Genomic DNA, 21,226 nt, shown 5'->3' on the forward strand with positions numbered 1-21,226 from the left:
GGCGAGAGAAGTGCTTATAGTTTCCTTAATGAGCACCCCTTTCCTGGCTCCACAGTGTGGAAAGGAGGGCCTCGGGACTGAGGGGCAGAGCTTTCCCTTCGCTGGAGTAGGACTGTGGCCCTGTGTCTTCTCAGCAGGGCATCATCTGGGGTGGTGGACAACACAGGAAGCCTTATTCATCATTTGCATGCTCCAGAGCATGCTGGGCTTTCCCAGGGCTCCACCCTCATGCACAGGAGGTAGTGGGTCTGTAGTTTTACCGCTGGCCACACGGCTTCCTGAGCTCTCTAACTCACGGTTCTCCATTTTCCCCACGCCTCTGTGCTCCCCATGAGGCCTATAGAAAATGATTCCGTAGTTGAAATGAAAAGCCACAGGTGGTTTCCAACATTTGAACTCTCTTCTTTGGGGATTTGAAGCTGAGTGGAGGAAAAGCTCATGCCGTGTGTGCGTTTTGAGAGTCCAGACTGAAGGAAGCAACCTAAAGGCAGTCAGGCATGAGGAATCTAACTCCAGGAAATGGGAGCATTTAAACCAGGGTGTTTGTCGACTCCCGAGTTTGCCTGATGGGAAGCACAAGCTGTCACACAAGCTGACAGATAGGCAGATGTCATAGGCACTTGCAAGAGTGAGTGTGGGTTTCACGTGCAGCTCACCCTGAGAGGTGACATAAGCAAGTAGTCCTCCTAAGGCGCGCACCTTTCTGTTCTTTTCATCTGCAGGGGGGCTTCTTCACTTTGCAACACCCGTGGATCCTCTCTTTCTACTCCTTCACTACCTCATAAAGGCTGGCAAAGAGGTGAGCTTTCCACTTGGGGTGACTGCAGGGAGGGGCTGGAGACACCCCTTCTCCTTTTCACAGTGCACTTTGGTCATTAAATATGTGCCCCGTGTGTACCAGTGTGGGTCAGAGCACCCTGCCCTCCCCTGAGAAGCAGCACCTTCGTGGTGATCAGGTTTGCCACTAGGGCACTGTGACCTCAGTGGCCTCGCTTGCCTCTCTTTGTACCTCAGGGGTAGCCACGCATCGCAATGCAAACTTCTTACCACTACGTGCTTAGATGTGAATACTAGGAATTTGCCAGGAGATTTACCTTCTTACATGAATGAGAAATAGATAAACTGGAGTGTGCCTAGCAAATGCTAATGGGGAAGCTAGGTGTGGTTGGGACTCGAGCATCCAGAGCAAAGGCACTAATTTCCCTCAGCACTCCATCCCTTGGGCTTTCCATGATGGTTTCTGTGTCTCAGGAACAACAGCAGTCACTGGATAAGCGCACTTCCCCCACGCAGAGCAGTGATGACCGCATTCAGGATGGAGGTTTAAGTAAAATTCTTGGCTTGTACTACTTGAGCAATGATGTCATCGTTTTGTTTGTCTCGTTGGCTTTCTGCTTTTGTTGTTGTTTGTTTTAAATAGATTTCTTCTATGTGTATGTATGAGTGACTGCACATATGTACAGTGTGTGTGCCTGGTACTCATGGAGGCCAGAAGAGAGCATCACAGCTCTGGGAACTGGAGCTACAGGCAACTGTGAGCTGCCACATAGGGCTCCTCTGCAAGATCAGCAAATGTTCTGGACCTCTGAGCCTTCTCTCTAGCTCCACTAAGCAAGGATATCTTTTTTTGTTTGTTTGTTTTTTGTTTTGTTTTGTTTTGTTTTCGAAACAGGGTTTCTCTGTGTAGCTTTGGAGCCTGTCCAGGATCTCACTCTGTAGGCTGGCCTCGAACTCACAGAGATCAGCCTGCCTCTGCCTCCTGAGTGCTGGTATTAAAGGTGTGTGACACCACCATCCCCACCTCCCACCCCACCCCCACCCCCACTCCTCCACCCCCTGGCGAGCAAGGATATCTTAAGTGAAACTGGCAATTTAAAAACTGCAAGAATACAGTGTATCTGGGGTGCTTTGGTGTCTCTGCCTTAACTCTGGTGAAGGATCCCAGTTTTGTCCAATATCATTTCAGTTACCAGCGCCATGTCAATCTGGTGCAAATGTAGTTAGCCTCTTAGAATTATGAATATATATTCGAACATCTTAAAGGGGAATTAGGAACACTCAGGCGTCCATCCATCAGCTTGAAAATCCTTGAGCTCACTTTTTTAATGAGTTGTTTGAATTGCTTAAAGCAATCTGTATTTCTTGGACTCTCATATTTGCATATAGAGTAAATGCTTATGGTTCATTTTATTTGGTCTTTAAATTAAATTCTCAAAACCTTATTTTGTAGGTTGATCGATTTTTAAGTTGTAAATACTGAAAAATCATCATAAAATTCACCCAAATTTTTCTTCCTACTTTCTCTTGGTACACCTTCTTCTCTCCTTCTACAGTGTATTAGTGGAGCTCTGCCCTCAGCTGACTCACCTTGCTCTTCCCTGAAAGCTGCCATGAGAGCCATATATTGGGGCACACGGCTACTGTACTCATGCCTCTCAACGATAGAGATGGTTCTGGTTATTGCCAGGAAGCTGTAGGAGGATTGGGGATGAGGTTGAAAACTCGGGTTGGTTCACAAGTGTGGTGTTTTCAAGGGTAAATTACCAGGAAGAAAGGCACTTGGCACTCACAGCACCAATGCAGGACACTACCTCCCCGTCTACTGTTAAGAGCAAGACCCGGGTTTAGTGCTCCTCAGCCTGGCCTTCTGCAGGCCTCCAAGGCCTTGTGTGGTAAATTCAAGGTGACAGATGCAGAGGGAAGCAGAATGATGTTCACAGAGCCTTTGTGCTTTTTCTTCTTAAGTCCTGGAAGTGTAAACACGTGGGTGTGTAGTATTTCTTCCCTTTTAGATGGGGTCATATCTAATTTAGTTATTAAAATATTGACCCATTTTCGAATTTGACCTGTTCCTGTTAAATCACAACCTCTTACACCAACTCTTATTAGCCATATTTAAAACAGATTTTTTTTAATTTTACTTCTTTATGTACATGTGGCAAAGGAAATAAGAAACAATAGCAACTTCTGTCATGACTGTGGTACCATACATGCCAGTACTATTTAAAGCAACTAAGTGTAAAACTCCTGGTTGATCATGGAAGGCAAACCTTTAAAGTAGAAACCTAAAGACTGTAACACTGGGGAGCCTGGGTTAGACGGCAGAACATTTCAGACATTTTTTGCCTTCTTTTAGCCTAATGGAAAAATGTAACAAGTTATCATGTGTACTGTTAAAGAACCAAGAGGATTCACCTTGAAAGCCAGAGAAAATCGATCAGTCACACGTCTGTCTTTAGAAGTTTGGTCACAGAAACAGAAAGAGTGGTGGGACCTGGACAGACAGTACATCCTTCCTAAGCCTAGCTCCCAAATCAGGAGAATGTCTTCATCAGATACGCTTTCTCCCTACCATTAGGAAAGTTAAGAGAAAGTCCTTCTGAGAACGTCTGCGTGGCTCACCCCTGAGAGCTGTGTCAGCTTGTCTGTCTGAGTGAGTGTGTCTTAAGCTGCCTGCATCTCTGTACTTACGTCATGGTTGCCTTTCTTTATTCCCGTCTAATTTGGAAGGCTCAGCCGATGGTTCCCAGAGGAATAGATTTACTTGGAGAATTTTTCTTTTTGGAGTAGGGCCCTTTTGATTTTTTTTTTTTTTTTTTTTTTCAGCCCTGGAGTGAAGACAGGGAAGCAGATGATATATTCTGGGTCTGGTCTGTCTGGTCTTGTTCTAGGCCTGTGTGACAATGGGGAATTCTGCCTTGTGACTTCAGCTGGCTCTTTTTCATATGGAATAACTGGTCCATCTTCCTACAGTCTCCATGATCCCTTCAGTCCTGTCTCTGTGTTTTCCTGGGATTTTCTGTTTCACACAGTAACTGTACCCTCAAGGGAGCTAGCTTGATGTTTGGAAGGCCCTCCTCACTAGAGAAGCTCAGGGATGGCCCTTGAACCTGTACCAGTTTAGAAGCGCCTCAGTGGAATGTAAAGATTTTCTGTGAAATGGTCCATTTTTTTTTCCCTCTTCTTTTTGTGTAAAATCTTGTTGACTGGACTGTTTGCCACCTGACTGACTCAGATGTTCCTTTCAGGGAAAGTATCAGCCCTTGGATCAAGTTGTAGTGGATGACATGTTCCCAGATTGCGTCTTGTTGCTGAGATTTCCTGAGCTTGAGAAGTCACTTCGGCATGTGACAGAGGAGAAAGGTATGGTGCACAAGCCTTAGGGATCAGGCTGTGGTCATGTGGATCTGTGAGGTTCTCAACAGGAAGATCTGAGAGATGGAGCATACTCCGGAGAAGCTAAGGTGGGAAAGCAAAGGAGCCTGAGGTGGGAGATGGAGACAGAGGGAAGCAGTTGTTTTGATGTAGGCCATCTGAATTTGGTGATGCAGTGGTGCTCACATGAAGGAGAGTCAAGAATGACTCCGGGCTTGAACCTCAGCCTAGCCCAGAAACCCTGATGGCATCCAGCAGATGGAATGTGGACCAGAGGAGCAGCTGAGGAGTGAAGAGTGTGGTTATAGATACTAGTCACAGATGTTTTGAAAGGAGGAAATGATCGATGTGCATGTTGGTGCATAGAGTGATGGGCTTTGTAAAGACATTTTCTTTCAAGTGTATCGTGGACTTTGAGACTTCATAGAATACAATAAATAAGAGTGGAAGGAGCAAACACCCTTATCTCATTCCCAGTTTTAGAGGAAATACTTGGAGGTTTCCTCATTTAGTATGATGTTGGCTATGTCTGTCATGCGTAGCCTTTGCCGTGCTAAAATACATTCTTTCTCTAGAGTTTTCTTTATTTCTTCTTCATCAAAAGATCTTGGGCTTGTCAAAGGCCCTTTCTTCATCTATTGAGAGAATTCTTGAGTCTATTTAAATGTTGTTATTAAACTTACTGATTTACATATGTTTAACAAAGCTTGCATCTGGAATGACGCTAACTTGGTCATGATGAATGATCTCTTTAATATGCTGTTGAATTTAGTTCACACCTGTTTTATTGAGAATTGTTAGACCCACGCTCATTCCTGGTTGGAATTTTCTTTTTGCTGTTGTAGCCCTATCAGTTTGGGTGTCAGGGTGCTGACTTCATGAACGAAGTCTGGTAGCGTTCCTTCTCTCAATCCTATGCAACAATCTGAAGGACACTGAGTCGACTTCTTTAGCACTGCATGAGAATTCAGCAGCTAATCCTCCAGCTCTGGGTTTCAGTTGGGAGACATTTTATTACTGTTTCCATTTCTTGCTTATAAATAAGTTTCTTATCTGTAGATCTGTTAAGTTGTTTATAGTCTTTTGGCTTAATTTTTATAAGTCATATATATCTAAACATTTATTCATTTCTTTAGGATTTTTCCAGTTTTCTGGAATATAGGTTTTCACAGTGATGACCTTTTGAATTCCATTGGTACATGTTGTCATGTCTCTTTTTACCTCTAATTTTATTACTTTGGGTCTTTCTCTTTCTTTGAGTTAGTTTGGGCTTTGTCTCTCTTCTTTTCAGGTCAATTTTTATTTCCTTGATCTTTCTATTGTTCTTTCCATTGTATTTAACTAATTCCTACCCTGGTTTTTATTCTTTCTTTCTGTCTAATGATTTGAAGTTTGGTTTGTTCTTTTAAAAAACATGAGGTACATCATTAAGTTATTTATTTGAGATCTGAGTGGTGTGTGTTTGCTTGTTTGTTTGTTTGTTTTATAATGTAGGCATTTTTGGTTATAAACTTCCCTCCAACTGCTTTTATTGGATCCCACAGTTTCTGGTATATCACGTTTTCATTTTCATTTGTGAATATGTTTTGACGAGTTAGAAACACTATATAAACTAGGTGTCAGTATCTCAAAAATCATCCAAGTAATTTCAGAGTTAAGGAAAAAGAAATTGTGAGCACCAGAACATGCTGGTAAATTATGGTGGTTTAGGGTCACTGATGGTCTGACACCTATGACTGTTCTTTTGGAACCAAGGATGTAGTGACTGGGGGGGGGGGGCACTAACTGTTATATTTGAGAGGTCTACTGGCCACATTTGGGAACCCATTTTGGATCTGAGAGGTCTATGACACCAAGACTGAAAGTCTTTTCATTAAAGGTCCCCCGGATGCTGTTTGGGATGGACAGCCATCTTTTCATGGTGACATAGATGAAGTTGCCCATAACCATTTTTGAATGCTAAAGTGATAAAGAATAATTGCAAGTCAATTTAAGTTTTTTCAATTTAATATGAGTTGAAAATGCAATTAACTTCTATCCAGAATTCTGCCATTAGCACTATATTAAAATAATCATCTGGAATCAAAACTCAGAAGCAGGATTAGTGATCCTTTGCTCACTTAGAGTCTGTCTGAGAGCAGCACCCCCGCCCACACTGCCCCACTTGGTCCAGCTGTTGTGTCTTCAGGTGCCTCTGTCGCTGTCCCCCTTACTTTTCAACATTACCTAGCAAATAGACTCGTACACATAAGCTCAGGTTTCAAGAACTCTTGGTCTCAAATGTTTTTCGTTTGTGTTTAAATTATAGCAAAGCAGAGCAAAGTGATTCAGTTTCCACATCATCCAGAAAGAGACTATCTGGTGCCCTAGGGGTTTGGAGTTTTCTTTCTAACCAACCTTCCTGTAATGAACAGTAGTCTGTAAGCTTGACAGAAAGTTAAAAACCAAAACTCTTGAAACCGGAGAGGGAAAAGATGCCTGAAGACCTTGCATGCCTCATCTTCCACCAGAATACACCAGAGTGGGTCCACACTGCTGACCTCACAAGGGTATGCACAGACACAGTGCACTGTCCATCAGGACATGGTTCCCATAAAGATCTGTAGGAAATGTCTAGTTCTGCATTTACACTTAGCTGTGAGTGTCTTTCAAATGTAAACACATGACATCACTTTATATACTATAAATCTTTACAGTAATTGTTGTCACTGTTATAACCTGAGGCTCAAAGAGCTTAACTAATGTGACCAGTGTTACAAAGAGTGTAGAGACAGGATTTGAATGCATCTGATAATGGTTCTTGCCTTCCTTCCTACAGCCATGTAATACTCCATGATACCCTACTAGACTCTTTAGGTGTTGTATTCCCCTCTCAATAATCGCCTTTTATGTAGCAAAAGAAAGAGTTATAGAAGGTAGCCAGAGAGAGTGAGGACAGCTTCAGGAGCAGACACTTCTGGCCTGCAGAGAGTTCTCAAGGCTTTTTAGGCATTGTATACCTTCCAGGTCATCCTCAGTGATTGTGTTAAATAGTGGCTGCTTATTCCAGTTTGAATTCCTCTATTATAAATTAGTGTTTGGTTCTGTCCTCTGGTCTTTATTTACTCAGATTACCCTATCAGTTCAAGTATCAGCCCTACATGCAGGTTTCAGTGTCTGCGGTGCTAAAGATCAGGTTGAGTCCAGTAGATGCATAAGAACTTTCTGTGCTGCTTTCTCCCTGATGGAAAATCACAGCCACAGTCCTCTTACAAGTAGCCTGTGCCCTGACTGCATTGTCAAGGGGGAAATGCTCTGATCTAGTCACTGACTCAGGGTCTCAGCATGTTCTTGGGCAAAGAGGATCACAGTTAGTAGAGAAGACACAGGAAAGGACTAATAGCAGGTCATGAACTTGGCCTTGCCTGAGACACTTTTCATAATACAAGCCAGAGCTGTTCTGTACTGGGCATATAACAGGCAGGTACAGGAAACTGACTAGTGCAATTGCCAAGATTCTAAGTAAGGAGGAGGGGAAAGGGTTCTGCAGACTTCTTGATCATGGAAAACTTTGAGAAAGTAGAAATGAAAACGTGCCCTAGGCAATTTGTTCAGCAAGTCTTTGGGGAGAAATTCAGGTTTGCACACTAATTACCCAATTACCTAACATGTTATTTAATCATAAAACTACTTTTTTTAAATCTTTATTTTGTAAACTCAATCTTTCCAGATACTTGAGGCCAGTTTTACATGCACCAGATGCATGAAGGGAACAAACCCTTATACCATATGCACATATTGTCTAGCTCACCGATTCACAAGTATTAACTTTAGGATGTACATGCATGATGTGCTTTTTGTTGTTACTGTTTTGTTTTGTTTTGTTTTGTTTTTGAGATTTTCATATGCACATACTATATTTACATCATCTCCACCCCACCCTCTCCACTTCCAACTCCTCTGTGTCCCCCACTCCTTCTCAAGTTCATGACCGATGAGGGACCAGCCCCCATCTTTTTCAGGGCTCCTATGAGGAGGAGAGAGGAATAAGAAATGTGTAGATAGAATAATAGGCCTAGCCAATGAGAGGAAAGACAGAAACAGGGTAGCTTCCGGATGACCTGGGTCAATACCCAGTGGCCCAGAACTTTATTCAAGAAGGAGCTTTTTATAACAATGCCAAGGGGCGAGGCAAAAGACCTTTCCCTGCTGGATACAACCAAGTGTAGACCTTAAACACCTGGTACCTGGGCCCATGGTCCAATCATCCTCTTATGCATTCCTGCTGGGTAAAGCAAGCTCAGATCTTACTAAGAAACCTCTGTGAGCTCTCACAGGTCTCTCAATATTTTAAAGGGATCCCCATTAAGAGCTTGCAAGTAGCTGTTAGCAACCACAGCAATCTCCGTAGCTGCCACACCTCCCAGTGAAGGAGTAGAGGATGATAAAGATGGGATGTCCTTTTTGCAACGGGTCTAAGATGACTACAGCAGTCTTAGATATACGAAGCCCTTTTTTTAAATTAAAAAAAAAAAAAAAACTCTTGATGCAACCATATCAAATAAATCAGTAAACTCCGGATGCAACTGCATCAAACTTAAAGACTCCCTTAGCTTCACCAAACATTAACAGGTTAACGTAATTCTAATATAAATATTACTATACATAATTACAATTCTCTCAAACTTACATCCAAAAGCAAACCCTTTTTTGTTGTTGTTGTTTTTTCAGAGCTGAGAACTGAATCCAGGGCCTTGCGCTTGCTAGGCAAGCGCTCTGCCACTGAGCTAAATCCCCAACCCTAATAGAGCTATTAACACTTTAAAAACTTTAGCAAAAATCTAAAACCAATTTCTTAATAGAACTATACAAACACAAGGTACATTAACACAACTTAACATTAGTCCACTCAAGGGACAAAAAAAATATTTTTTATAGTTATATAGACTGAGGAATATTAACTCCTCTTTCTTTATAATTTTTTTAAAACTGCATCTTGAACTTGAGTAGAAAAACCCTAAACTTCTCTGTTTAAACAGTTCCATTTTAAGCACAAAACAGTTTGTGAATCATCACAGTTACTAGAGTCCAAACGTGTAGGTAAAGTCAAAATTGCCCCATTGCAATGGAATCACTCCTGTCCATTTAATTTCTTAAGTCTGAAAAAGTTTTTTAAAAAAATTAATTCTGGTACCAGCCTTACAGTTCCAAATACAAAGTAACGTTTCCCTCAACCAAAACCTTTTTGCAGTTAACAATTCTAGTTCAAACAAGTGATTCTGAAACTTTCATTCTCAGCCACAGAGGCACTTTCAGTTAGAACAGCATCTTCTGTCAGTCTTTCCCTAGGAACCTTGCCTCAGGACAAAGTAACTGCCATGGTAACTGAGCTGCTATGGGCTCTTCAGAAAAGCTCTCTGTGTGCCAGCAAATAGAAACTGAGTGACTTTAGCTGCTGGCTCTGTTCCATTTCAGCTTTTACAATCCCAGTCCTGAGGCCCAAGCACTCTCAACTGCTTTTCACCACATGGGCTCAAGGTTCCTCCTACTACCACAAGCTGCAGCTTGCATACAGCAACTGTGGCTCCAAGAGAAAACCCAGCCACAGCCAGTGGAGCTGCTGTACCCCTGACTCCGTTACCTGCTCCCCTGGGAGTCCTTCTCTCAGAGTGATGCCCTTCTTGCACGGCTGAATGATGCCCCCAGGGCAAGTTCATGGTTCCAGCCACACCCTACTGCTAGGGGCTTGGGCTGGCCTAGGTTCCAGCATCTCTGCCGTTCTGCCTGAAGCACAGCTCTCACTTCCACAGCCCTCTGGGCTCCAGCCCATCTCAGCTGCTTGCTGTTCGCCTCTCTCACAGCGTGGCGTCTTCACTCCTCACTATGACTTTTTTTTTTTTTAACGGTAGAAAGCTTGCAGATCCTCACTGCTCAAGCTGTCTCTGCTTTTGCTGGCTCTTGGTGTCAGCTGCCAGCACTGCTCTAATGCCCTGAGGGTCTCAGCTGATGATGCCTGGCTGCTGCTGTTTGTGATGACTCTGGTGTCCACTGTTATTGGTGACTTCTGGAGCTTCTGAAGCCAGGTAGACTGCCAAGTTCACAGTCTACAAAGTCCTGGATACTGCCCTCTGCATCCCAGGTTTGGCACTAGGGAAATTCTAAGCCCACCCTAAGTTCTTTTCTATTAATCCTACACAATATCCGTATACCTAAAGCCTATTCTACCCTAATATGCCTAAGTTTACATTTCTATGACTTACTTATACTACCATTTTTAGACCTAATTTTAATAGAGATTGAGAGAGAAAGAAAAAGAGATACTTGTTACAGCCTAACTCTAACTACTTTTTTATTTAGCTTAACTCAAACTACTACTTTACATTTAAAATTTTACTCCCAAAGAATAGAATACCCTCACCTTCACTTTTACTACAAAACTGGACATGTCCAACCACTTCCTGCAGTGTACTTTCCAACCTCACTTAACTTCCTCTGCACTCAAGTCCCTAGTTCTGGTACCAACTTTGGGGGACCAGCTTCCACCTTTTTCAGGGTTCTTATGAGGAGGACAGAGGAATAAGGAACTTGTAGATAAAATAATAGGCCTAGTTGATGAGAGGAAAGACAGAAACACAAAATAGCTTCGGGAGGACCTGGGTCAGTACCCAATGGCCCAGAACTTTATTTAAAGAGCTTTTTATAACAATGCTGAGGGGCCAAACACCTGGTACCCAGGCCCATGGTCCAATCATCTTCTTATGCAGTCCTGCTGGGTAAAGCAAGCTCAGATCTCCCCTAGGAAACCTCTGTGGGTTTCCACAATGACCTTTTCTTCTTTTAATTATTATGGTTTTGTGTGTGTGTGTGTGTGTGTGTGTGTGTGTGTGTGTGTGTGTGTGTACACATAAATGAATATAACCTGTTGAGGCTTTGGTGGTGCTCATATGTATATGTGTTGAGGACTAATGACTTGAGATTGTATAGCCCGTCAAGGGACTTGAACCTGGAGTAGGATTGATTGCCCCTTTATGGAGCCCTATGTGATTCTCCCATTTGTGCTGGAATGTCAACTAGTGGTATCACTTTTCAGGTCATGTTTAGTCAGCCATACTGAGATTTCATGGGTGCAGTTCCCTATCACAGGGAGAAGATACTTTGTGCAGATGTCCTGGTCCTCTGACTGTTACAGTCTTCCCATCCCTCTTCCAGGATGGTCCCTTCAGTATAGGGGTTATATTGTAGCTGTATCAATTGAGAATGGCAGTCCCATGGTTGTTCTCTGCATTTCCATCAGCTCTGGCTTTCTGTGACAGTCTCAGGTCTGCTGTAAAACAGGTTTCTTTGATGAGGGCTGAGAACCATATTTCCACACAGGACCCTCACATGTATTTTTCACAGTTATAAGTAGTCTGGCCCATGTGAACATTTTAATCCAACTTGTTCTTTAAAATTTATACATTTCAAGGTTACCTCTGGTGTATCAATTGGGTCTTGTAGAACATTCTAGAATATGGTGAACAGCTTGTCCTGGGAATATTTAACTTCAAAATTTATGATGTAAAAATTTTATAGATTAAAAAGCCTAGCTGGCTTCATGGTAAATTATATTTTACTTTAAGGAAGAAACGGTTCTCAAAGCCAGACTATTTGCTCAGACATTTTCAGCAAATAGATGAGGAAGGAAATTTGTAAAACTAAAATTTTATGAGATCAGAAATGACCCCAATACCAAAATCAGAGTTGTTATAAAAAGAAAATTAGACTGTCATCTTTGGCCATCACAGACTGAAAAAGCCTACAGACTATTTTACAAAAATAAATCAGGAATACAAAGTCTGCTGAGTATTAGAAAGTTAGAATAATTCATAATTTGTATATTTTAAAAGAAAAATTGTGATCATGTCAGTAAAAACATAGAAAATTGACAGAGTTCAGTCATGAAGTACATTTGAAGTGAACTCTCTAACTCTGATAAAGATGTCTGTGACAGACTCATATCACCACTGTAAGAGACCGAGTACACTTTCTCCTTTGGTACAGCTCAGACAAGGCTATCTCTGTTTTCATCTTGGCAGAAGCCTTAGAAAGCTCGGGAATATGAGGGAAAAAGGCAGGCCATTGAGAATCACTGTAAGACTGCCTTTTTTTTTTTTTTTTTTTTTTTTTTAAACAGACAGTATTGTGTGTATAAAAACCCAGAAGGATCTACAAGAAAGTGGGATGTTCAATAAGCAAGGTGTTGAGATGCAAGATCACTTACAGACAGACAGCAGCATTGTGTATGCAGTTGTGTGCTGTGAAAGTTCAATGTGAGAAGGGATTTTGAATCAAATATCCATTTGACCAAATATCCAAATAATGGACATTGTCAGAAAAAGTAATTCCTTTGCTTGTTGAATTAAATGCAAAAGTAAAAATGATTGACCATTTAGAAGAAAAAGGACAAAATTCTGTATGATCTTGAGGAACTCCAGTATTTCTTAGGCACAGAACTACCTGTATTAAAAAGTGTATCTTATATTTCATCTAGTAAATAGTCTTGGTTTTGTTTTGTTTTTTTTTTTTAACGACCCAGTTATGACTACTTGACAATTTTCTGTTACTCAGTAATTCTTTTTCTAATTCTTTTTTCTAGGCATATTGAAATGTGTATCAGCGTAAAAATTTGAATTTGAATGAGGATACAGCCTCTCTTTTGTTTTGCTTTAAATAGCAACCATCCCCAAATAGCCCAAGAGTAGAACAGATCAATGGCTGTCTTGGATGGGTCAGGAAATGCAGTCTCTGTCACCAGGGCCACACCACAGTGCTAGGGAGGGAGCTGCTGCAGACAGCAGCATGGGAACATCTCTCAGAAACTGTTGAACACACTCCGCAGACCCATTTCTGTGAAGCTCTAGAGCAACACTTCTCAAACTGTGGGTCACAACCCCTTTGGGGTACCATATCAGATATTTATATTATGATACATAATTACAGTTATGAAGAAGCAATGAAAGAATTTTATGGTTGGAGGTCACCACCACATGAGTAACTGGATTAAGGGGTCTCAGCATCAGCAAGGTTGGAAACCACTACCCTAGAATAAAGCAGAAAGGAACCTACTAGGTGCTCAGTGGCCACCTGAGTTGGGAAAGGTGGGAGGGAGAACTGTAGATGTTCAGGGCATGTTTTAGTTTTGTCTCACACTGTTGTGATAAAATGCCCTGAGAGAAGTAGCTTAGGGGAGAAAGGGTTTGTCTTAGGTCACAGTTCATAGTTCCAAATTATAGTCCATCATAACAGAGCAGCCAGAGTGGCAGGAGCTTGAGAAAACTGGTCATGTTACATCCACAGTCAAGAGCAGAGCAGCAAAGTCATGCCTGTATACGTGCTACTCTTCAACTGGCTTTACCTATATATAACTTATATAACTCAAGAATGGTGCCACAGTGGGCAGACCTTCCCATCCTAATCAGTACAGTTGAGATAATTCTCCAACACATGCCCACAACATAACCTCATCTAGATAATCTCTTATTACTGAGATTCTCTCCTTATCTGGGTGTGGGTACACACACACCTTTAATCCCAGCACTTGGGAGGCAGAGGCAGGAGGATCTCTGTGAGTGCTAGGCCAGCCTGGTCTACAGAGCAAGTTCCAGAACAGCCAGGGCTACAGAGAGAAACCTTGTCTGGGAGGGTGGGGGGCACAAAACAACAACAACAAAAACAGAGAGAGCATGAGTCCATTCTTTGGTGATCCTAGATTTTGTCAAAATAACAGTTAAAATCACAGAGGAGATTACCTGTAATGATTTCTCCATAATGCTTAAATATTATACACTAAAAATGTGTATGTAGACTCATTCTACTAACAGTATACCTATGTAGTGTCTAGCTCTTGAAAGAAGTCATTTGTGACCTTACAGTAGAAGGTAGGCCTTCTGATTCTATCCACACTTCCCACCTCCAGTCTATCCTAGAGAGGTGGTATTCAGACAAGGCATGATTGAGTGCTGCCCCAAGATTTGAGCTCCAGTAACTAGGGGCATATGGTCCAGGGTGAAGGTGAACTGTTTGGCTGTGGACTTACTAGGGTTCATTTAGGGTGTTATCCTTCCCATTGTGTTAAGGGAAAACAATCCAAGAAGTCCTGGGAGGTGGAAGACCAAAGGAACCAGCTTAAGGGGTGCATGTTGGAGAAGGGCTTTTCCCATGGAGAATCGGGGTGGGGGGTCCCAGAAATGCTGGCGCAGGGAGACCTTACTCTGGGATTCACAGCTAGGGCTGGAATGCTACTGTTCTGTTTACTAGTACTTTGGGCAGTTTAGTTAATGTCACTCTGATGGGGGTCCCTTTAAGACTGCTAAAATTACTGGGCAGTGAAGATCTTATTAAAGTTCCTGCTGTTAATGTTCACAAATGTCTTTGTCGTCAGTTTTTTGTTTGTTTGTTTGTTTCTTGAGGCAGACACTGTATTGTAATTTGGGGGTGTTACCTCCTGTTGTACTCACAACAGCCCCTTAAGTTATCCCCTCCTATATGTGGGAGGAAGCTGGTTCTAAGAGTGAGGTCACATCCCAAGGTGAGCTGGGTGTGTGTAAACTCAGACAGGCAGCTCAGTCTGACTCCACCCAAGATGGGTAGGAGAGCCTAGCTCAAGGGGCTGAGGAAGTGGTGTTCTTCCAGGAAATTTGGAGATCGGAGCAAAAGAAGTGAGCAGCAGAGGTAAATCTTTCAGGAGAGACTTGAGCACTGAGGTTTTTTCGAAAGTCTCAGGTAGTGAGTGAGTTTCTACCAAGTTGCTAAACTGCCTTCATTGAGGGGCTGAATGCTCACAGTGTCTGACTTGTGTGCAGGGTGAGAAATGGCCTCCAGAGGAGTGCAGTCCAGTCTAACAGCCTTGTATCACAGTGGACCATATGCCCAGGTGGTCCTTGCCCTAGAAGAACAGGAGTTCTTAGACATGTGACGGAATGTCCTTCCTTCTTACACTTCCACTAACATCTTCCGAGATGACTGTGTGGGGCGAGCCCTCCCTGTCCTGTTGCATCTGGCCCTGCGTGTCATCAACCACATGCTACACAGGGGAGGAGATAACTGGAGACTGAGACTCAGGGTCATTTAATAGACTTCCATAAACTACCCTAGAAAAGCACTTTCCATTTCCCAATGCCCAGAGGGAGGCGAGGGGAACTCATTCTGTGTGGCTCCAGTGGAGTCTAACTGACCAGCGGCTTTCCAGTGCTCATGAACATGACTCCTGCAGGGCTGCAGAGAAGGCCATCTGGAAGGGAGAAGAGAGCCCGACAGTGGAAGCGTTACACGGGAGGTTCTGTGTAATGACTCAGTGGACAGCTAGGTGCATCATGAAGAGATTAGCTATCCTTTACAAGAGGCGAACACTCATCCCTGTCAGGGAGCACACTGAGGTCACCATGAATCGAAGTCCTCCTGAACAAGCAAAGCTGACATTGGTAATACATCAAGAGACAGATCTGTTTGGTCCTTCAGGCTTCACCAGTCCCGGCAGGGCAAGTGTTGAGTAGATGCTAAGATGTTTTCCCCCTGAATGTGTACAGTGAATTTCCCAGCTGCCTGCTTCACTGTGATACCTACCCCAAACCTTGAGATTTCCATTTTTATTGAAGAAGGACCTGTTTTATTGAAAACATTGGAGTGAGTGAGTTGTTCAGAAAAATATAAGATTGTTTAGCATGTTAGTTGATAGCATTTTAAAAAATGTTTTCTTCTGAGTTTTTGTATGAATAGAGGAATTCCTAAATATCTGCTCACTTAGTGGTGGTTGACATCTGAGGCACCCAAACTCTGCTTGGGATTTTATTTTATTTTTTTTTCCAGCTCAAAGATTTTTATTTTACTTAATAAAATTGGTAAAATATTTTATTCTGAAGGGTAATAACAGCATCTCATATCAACATAAGAGAGACACAGCTAAAAATGTATTTAGAGAAAATTCATAATTTGGAATATATTAAACACATGAGAAGATCCAAAAATTTGAATGGAGTGATTCAACTCAAAAGATTAATAGAGCAGCCCAAAGAAACAAGAGCAGCAAAGTAAATGAATTAACAGCAAAAAAACCACTGGGGTGGGGAAGCATGGAACAGCCAAGACCAAGCATGTTCTTCTCAAAGCACACATATGTGCAGGTTTCCCAGTGCTTGACTTTATGCTATATTCTAACACTGGCAGGAAAAAAGGAACAGGGATTTTATTTTACTTATTTAATTTTTTTACTATCTCAAGTATATGCTCGGGTTTCTATCATGAGATTTTGAATAATACAAACTACTATGAAATAGCTTGAAGTTACTCTTCATGTATGTAGTTTGTGTTATAAGTCCGTGGCTTTTGTTAGTTTAATTCATTATCCTGAGGTTCTTACTTTTCTCTAAATTCAATGCAGAAGTCAACAGCAAGAAGTACTACAAGTACAGCACAGAGAAGACGCTGAAGTGGCTGGTGAAAAAGGTGTGTGGCCTTGAGACTAGACAGTAAGACCAGATGCACGGCCATCCCGAACATCCAGAAAAATGCCTGTAGAGATCCCAGGTTAAACAGAACCTAGTTTTCTTTTGATTGCATGGTCCTGTCCCTGAACGCCAGGGGCTCTGGTGGTTGGATGTTGCTCACATAACCGGGAGGGGCAGGTTAACTCTAGTCTCTTCTCCATTCTCACGGCACCTCCCACCATGTCGTGGGGGTCTCAGGAAGCCCGCCCATGTGTTGAGATCCGTCAGTACTGCGGCTCCACCTCTCTCTAACTGTGCAGCCGTCTTGTTTTCTGACAGCTGGGGTCTTAGTCATTGTTCTGTTGCTATGAAGAGACATGGCCAAGGCAACTCTTCTAAAAGAATGTCTTCAGTTGGGGTCTTAGTTACAGTTTCAGAGGTTTAGTTCATTATCATGGCGGGGAGCATGACATTGGAGCAGTAGCTGAGAGATACACCCTGAACCCACAGGGAGAGAGAAGCAGGGACTGGGCCTGGCATGGGCTTTTGAAACCACACTTCCTCTAACAACCTACTCCAACAAGGCCAGGCCTCCAAATCCTTTCAAAGAGTTCCACTCCTGGTGACTAAGTGTTCAATACATGATCCTCTGGGGGTCATTCTTACTCAGACCGCCACAGCAAGCAAGATAGTTCTAGGAGCTTAAATATTTCCTGGACAGCAGGTGGACCGAAAGCCATCTGGAAAGTCTTAGCATAACAAAGTTAAGTTCAAAGTATATCCTTGCATTTTCCTCCTAGGTCAACCAAACTGTGGCAGCATTAAAAGCCAATAATGTCACTGTGGGAGCCCGGGTACAGTCATCTGCATATTTCTCTGGTGATCAGGTTTCTAGGGACAAGGAAGGTAAGCAAAGGGTTGCCACGGAATTAACCTCTGTCTGCTATCTGAGCTTCCTGTTCTCCTGTGTGGGCAGGTGTTCCTCTGAGCTCAGACACTGATGGTTTCCAGCCTTAGGTGGTGCCAGTCATTAACTGTGGCTTGAATCGTTTCTCTGGTGAATAGTGTATTATACTAACGGTGACAGTGACTCTGAATACTCTTGCTACCCTTTAGGAAGTGTTTGTAATATGACAGGTGTACCAGAGATGTCATAAGAGGCAAGGCTGTGCCAAATCCCTGGCTAGCAAATAATGAAGCCAGGGGAATGCTGACGGAGGCCCTTAGCTAGACTACAGGCCCTTCAGCCTTTGGCCTGACCATCATCCTGCCTCGGGGCCCCTGGGAGAGGTTGCTGTTTACAGTCCCAGTATCTCACATCTTCTGAGAGAGCTCTTGGTGTTCTATCAGTGGAAATCAGTTCACTTTGCAAAAGAAATTGTTTTGGTCTGTATTTCCATCGTTTCTTCCTTCCCTTCCTACCTTCCATCCATTCTGAGAACTGAACCTCCAGCCTCAAGCACTCTAGGCAGACTCTGCCACTACTCAACATCCTCAGCCTGACGCAGTGTGGTTGGTGCTGAACACCAGAAGTTAAAATTAGATTCTACATTCTGCACAGTCAACTGTTCTTCCTGTTCTGTTATTGTTTGTGTGTGTGTAAGATGTTTGTATTCTTACAAAGCAAATACCTAGGAGAGACAAATCATGTAAATGATTTTACTCTTTTTTTTTTTTTTGAAGTGAGCATACTCATTCCTGTTCAGTAATTAGCTTTCTTCTTTTCTGAAACAGGCTTGCAAAAAAAGTAGCCATATAAAGGAGATGCAAATAGTTCTTGCTGTTACAGCTGGTTTGTGGTTTTATTTGTAATTGGGACGTTAACTAAGAAAGCTGGCCTGAGTCTTTCATTTGTAAAGGGTATTGAGGGCCATTCAATATGCAGTCACCCCTGTGGCAGCATCCCATATTACACCTCATCCATTGCATTTCTCTTTCCTGATGGGTGGGTCTTAGTGTCCTTGTTTTACCAATGCAGAAACTGAAACTAGAGTTTAAGTGAATTTCCAAAGCCACATAGAGCGACAATTTGAATTGGATCAGTTTGATTCAAACCACTACAGTTATTAGTAAGAATTTTTTGTTCATTCCCTGTTCTGTTTCTTTCAGAAGATTATGTTCGCTATGCCCATGGTCTGATCTCTGATTACATCCCTAAAGAATTAAGTGATGACTTATCAAAGTCCTTGAAGTAAGTGTTGTTCATCTCCATTCTGATTCACAAGCCCCTTTGTGCTCCCTTCTGACAGAGGGTCCTCGATGGCATGGTGTGTCAGGTTGTTAGGAGATGTTGTTATCCTTGGGCTATGTCACACTGTGACCAGGAAAGGACTTTTAATAGACATTAAGTAGAATGATTTGATCTTGTAGAAACTGCTTGTACCTACTTAAGTTTGGGGTTAAAATTACAGCTTTGTGCAGTTATAGAGGATAACGCGTGTTAAATTTTTGTCCCTGTGGCAGTTAATCTGGTCCTTTGTGGTCATTTTAAGAGATAGATGGGAAGTAAAAGCAGATGGTAATGGTGTTAAAAGTATGTGTGACTGTTCTATAGTATGCCTCCTTCAATCTTATAAGATCTCCACCAAGTACCTGTAGCCCAGTGCTGAGTGCTCGGAACCGCAGACTGTGTCCTGAAGGCAGCAAGACTGCTTGGTCTTCAAGATGGCCTTACTTTATAAAGACCTTCAATGTATTTTAAAGACTTTCTTTTTCTTCTTAATTTTCAAGATATTAGTAGTTGGTATTAAAGTTTTATGTGTGTGATGATTTAATAGCTTTTCCTATTCCTGATTAAACCTTTTTTCTTCTTTATTGTGAAATAAGTGATAATGTAGTTGTTACTTATAACAGATTCCATAGGTCCTACTGTCCTAGTGTGCATTCTGTTGCTGGGATAGAACACTAACCAAAAACAGCCTGGGGAAGGAAGGAATTATTTTGACCTACAACTTACAGTCCATCTTCAAGGGAATTCTAGGAAGGAACCTGAGGCGTGGTAATAAGAGACATGACTCATTAGCTTGCTAATGTAGCCTTCTTATACAGCCTGGGCCCACCCCTCTGGGGATGGTGCTGCCCACAGCGGGCAGGGCCCTCCTCCCTTATCAGTCAAGACAATAACTCAAGAGACATACTCACAAGCCAGTCAATCTGTTCTAGGCAATTCCTCAGTTGAGGTGCCCTCTTCCTGGGTGATTCTAGGTTGTGTCAAGTTGACAATAAAAACTACCTAGCACACCTACTTCAAAAAGTTGAAGTAGAAGCTGGTTCCTTTACTAGTTAGGGGTGTGGAAAGCTTGCTTTTACTAATCGTCTCTCTGCTTGATGTTTCTCTGGATTCCGATGCTGCTTGTCTTGATAAAGGCCTTTGTTTCCTTTTCATTACTTGTGCTGATTTTTTTTCTTGACATTAAAATTTGGGTTAAATATTTTGGGTGGAAGATAATGCAAACCAAACTGCTCTTTGATAGATGAAGGATGACGTTTGTGTGACTTCCCCAACAGTTCCAGTACTTTTCACTATTAAAGAATGCTAGCATTGTCATTTATGAAGGAAAAAAAAATACTCTTCTACCAAAAGGCAATGAAGGAGGTGAACGTGAAGCAAGTCACTTCCACAAAATGGGTTCTAGCTGTGTCTTTTCGCTTAGACATCACTAGTGTAAGGACGGAAGAGGCATGATGTCATTCATTCAGTGAAACTGCCTTCTTCACTGAGGTGAGCTGGATAGTATGTGAAGGTCAGGTCTCTCCAGATAAGACTCACCACAGCTTTTCTGTTGTCTATGAGACGTGAGACATACCCTAACAATGATTCTTATTTTTAACTTCCTTAGGCTTCCAGAACCTCCAGCTTCATCTCCAAACCCTCCATCGAAGGTAAGGAACTGTGACCAAGGTGTCCTTGGAGACCTAGAAAACTACTGTATCATTAATCATCACTTCAGCCTTTCTATTCTATTCTAAAGGGTAAAAACAAATCTATCTTGCATGACATGGTACAACTTGAACTCTGATTGTATGACTTTCAGTTTGTAGATTTTTCCTGGATGGTGTAAAGCAAGTTTATTTTGGCAAAGACTCTTCTGTTAGCTAGAAGAGTCAGGGCTAGAGAGCTGGCTCAACAGCTCAGAGCTTGCTCCTTTTGCAGAGTTGGTTCCCAGCGCCCATGATAGGTGGTCTACAACCAACCACCTATATAACTCCAGCTCCAGGGCACCAGGGGACTTGATGCCTTCTTTGCCCTCAGTGGGCACCTGCACACATCTTTTCATACACACATACACATAAATAAAAATAAATCTATATAAATACATAATTAAAAGATTTTTTTTTGCCCCTTGAGATAGGGTCTCACTATGTGGCTCAGGCTGGCCTTGAACTTAGTCCTTCTGCCTGTCTCCCAAGTCTGGGATTACAGATGTCTGCTCTGCAGCCATGCTGGCTGAAATCTTCATGCATTGACTACCTATAACTGAATGTCATTTTGCCAGATTAAATTGTCATTGGCACAAAGGAATACAGAGTTTGATTTTTCTAACACAAAGAATACTTTTTGAAGAAAGGATGACTTGGGCACTGTCCTGAGTTTGAAAAGCATATTTGTGTATGACTGTCATCTGTTAATA

General features: G+C 42.3%; 1 protein-coding gene across 5 annotated transcripts in view; it reads left to right on the forward strand.

Annotated features, from left to right (window-relative positions):
- The window catches only part of Rnaseh2b (ribonuclease H2 subunit B), a 59,516-nt gene that overhangs the window by 20,234 nt on the left and 18,056 nt on the right, over nucleotides 1-21,226 (forward strand). For 4 of the 5 annotated variants that reach the window (XM_036199943.1, XM_036199947.1, XM_036199946.1 and 1 more), the window contains 6 exons: nucleotides 723-799; nucleotides 4,029-4,143; nucleotides 16,550-16,614; nucleotides 17,396-17,501; nucleotides 18,705-18,786; nucleotides 20,435-20,477. In XM_036199943.1, coding sequence (XP_036055836.1) covers nucleotides 723-799; nucleotides 4,029-4,143; nucleotides 16,550-16,614; nucleotides 17,396-17,501; nucleotides 18,705-18,786; nucleotides 20,435-20,477 — 488 coding nt within the window. The remainder of the gene's footprint in view (nucleotides 1-722; nucleotides 800-4,028; nucleotides 4,144-16,549; nucleotides 16,615-17,395; nucleotides 17,502-18,704; nucleotides 18,787-20,434; nucleotides 20,478-21,226) is intronic. The other variant, XM_036199944.1, reaches the window with a different exon arrangement.

Source organism: Onychomys torridus, chromosome 9 (genome assembly GCF_903995425.1).
Source record: "Onychomys torridus chromosome 9, mOncTor1.1, whole genome shotgun sequence".
Lineage (NCBI taxonomy): Eukaryota > Metazoa > Chordata > Mammalia > Rodentia > Cricetidae > Onychomys > Onychomys torridus.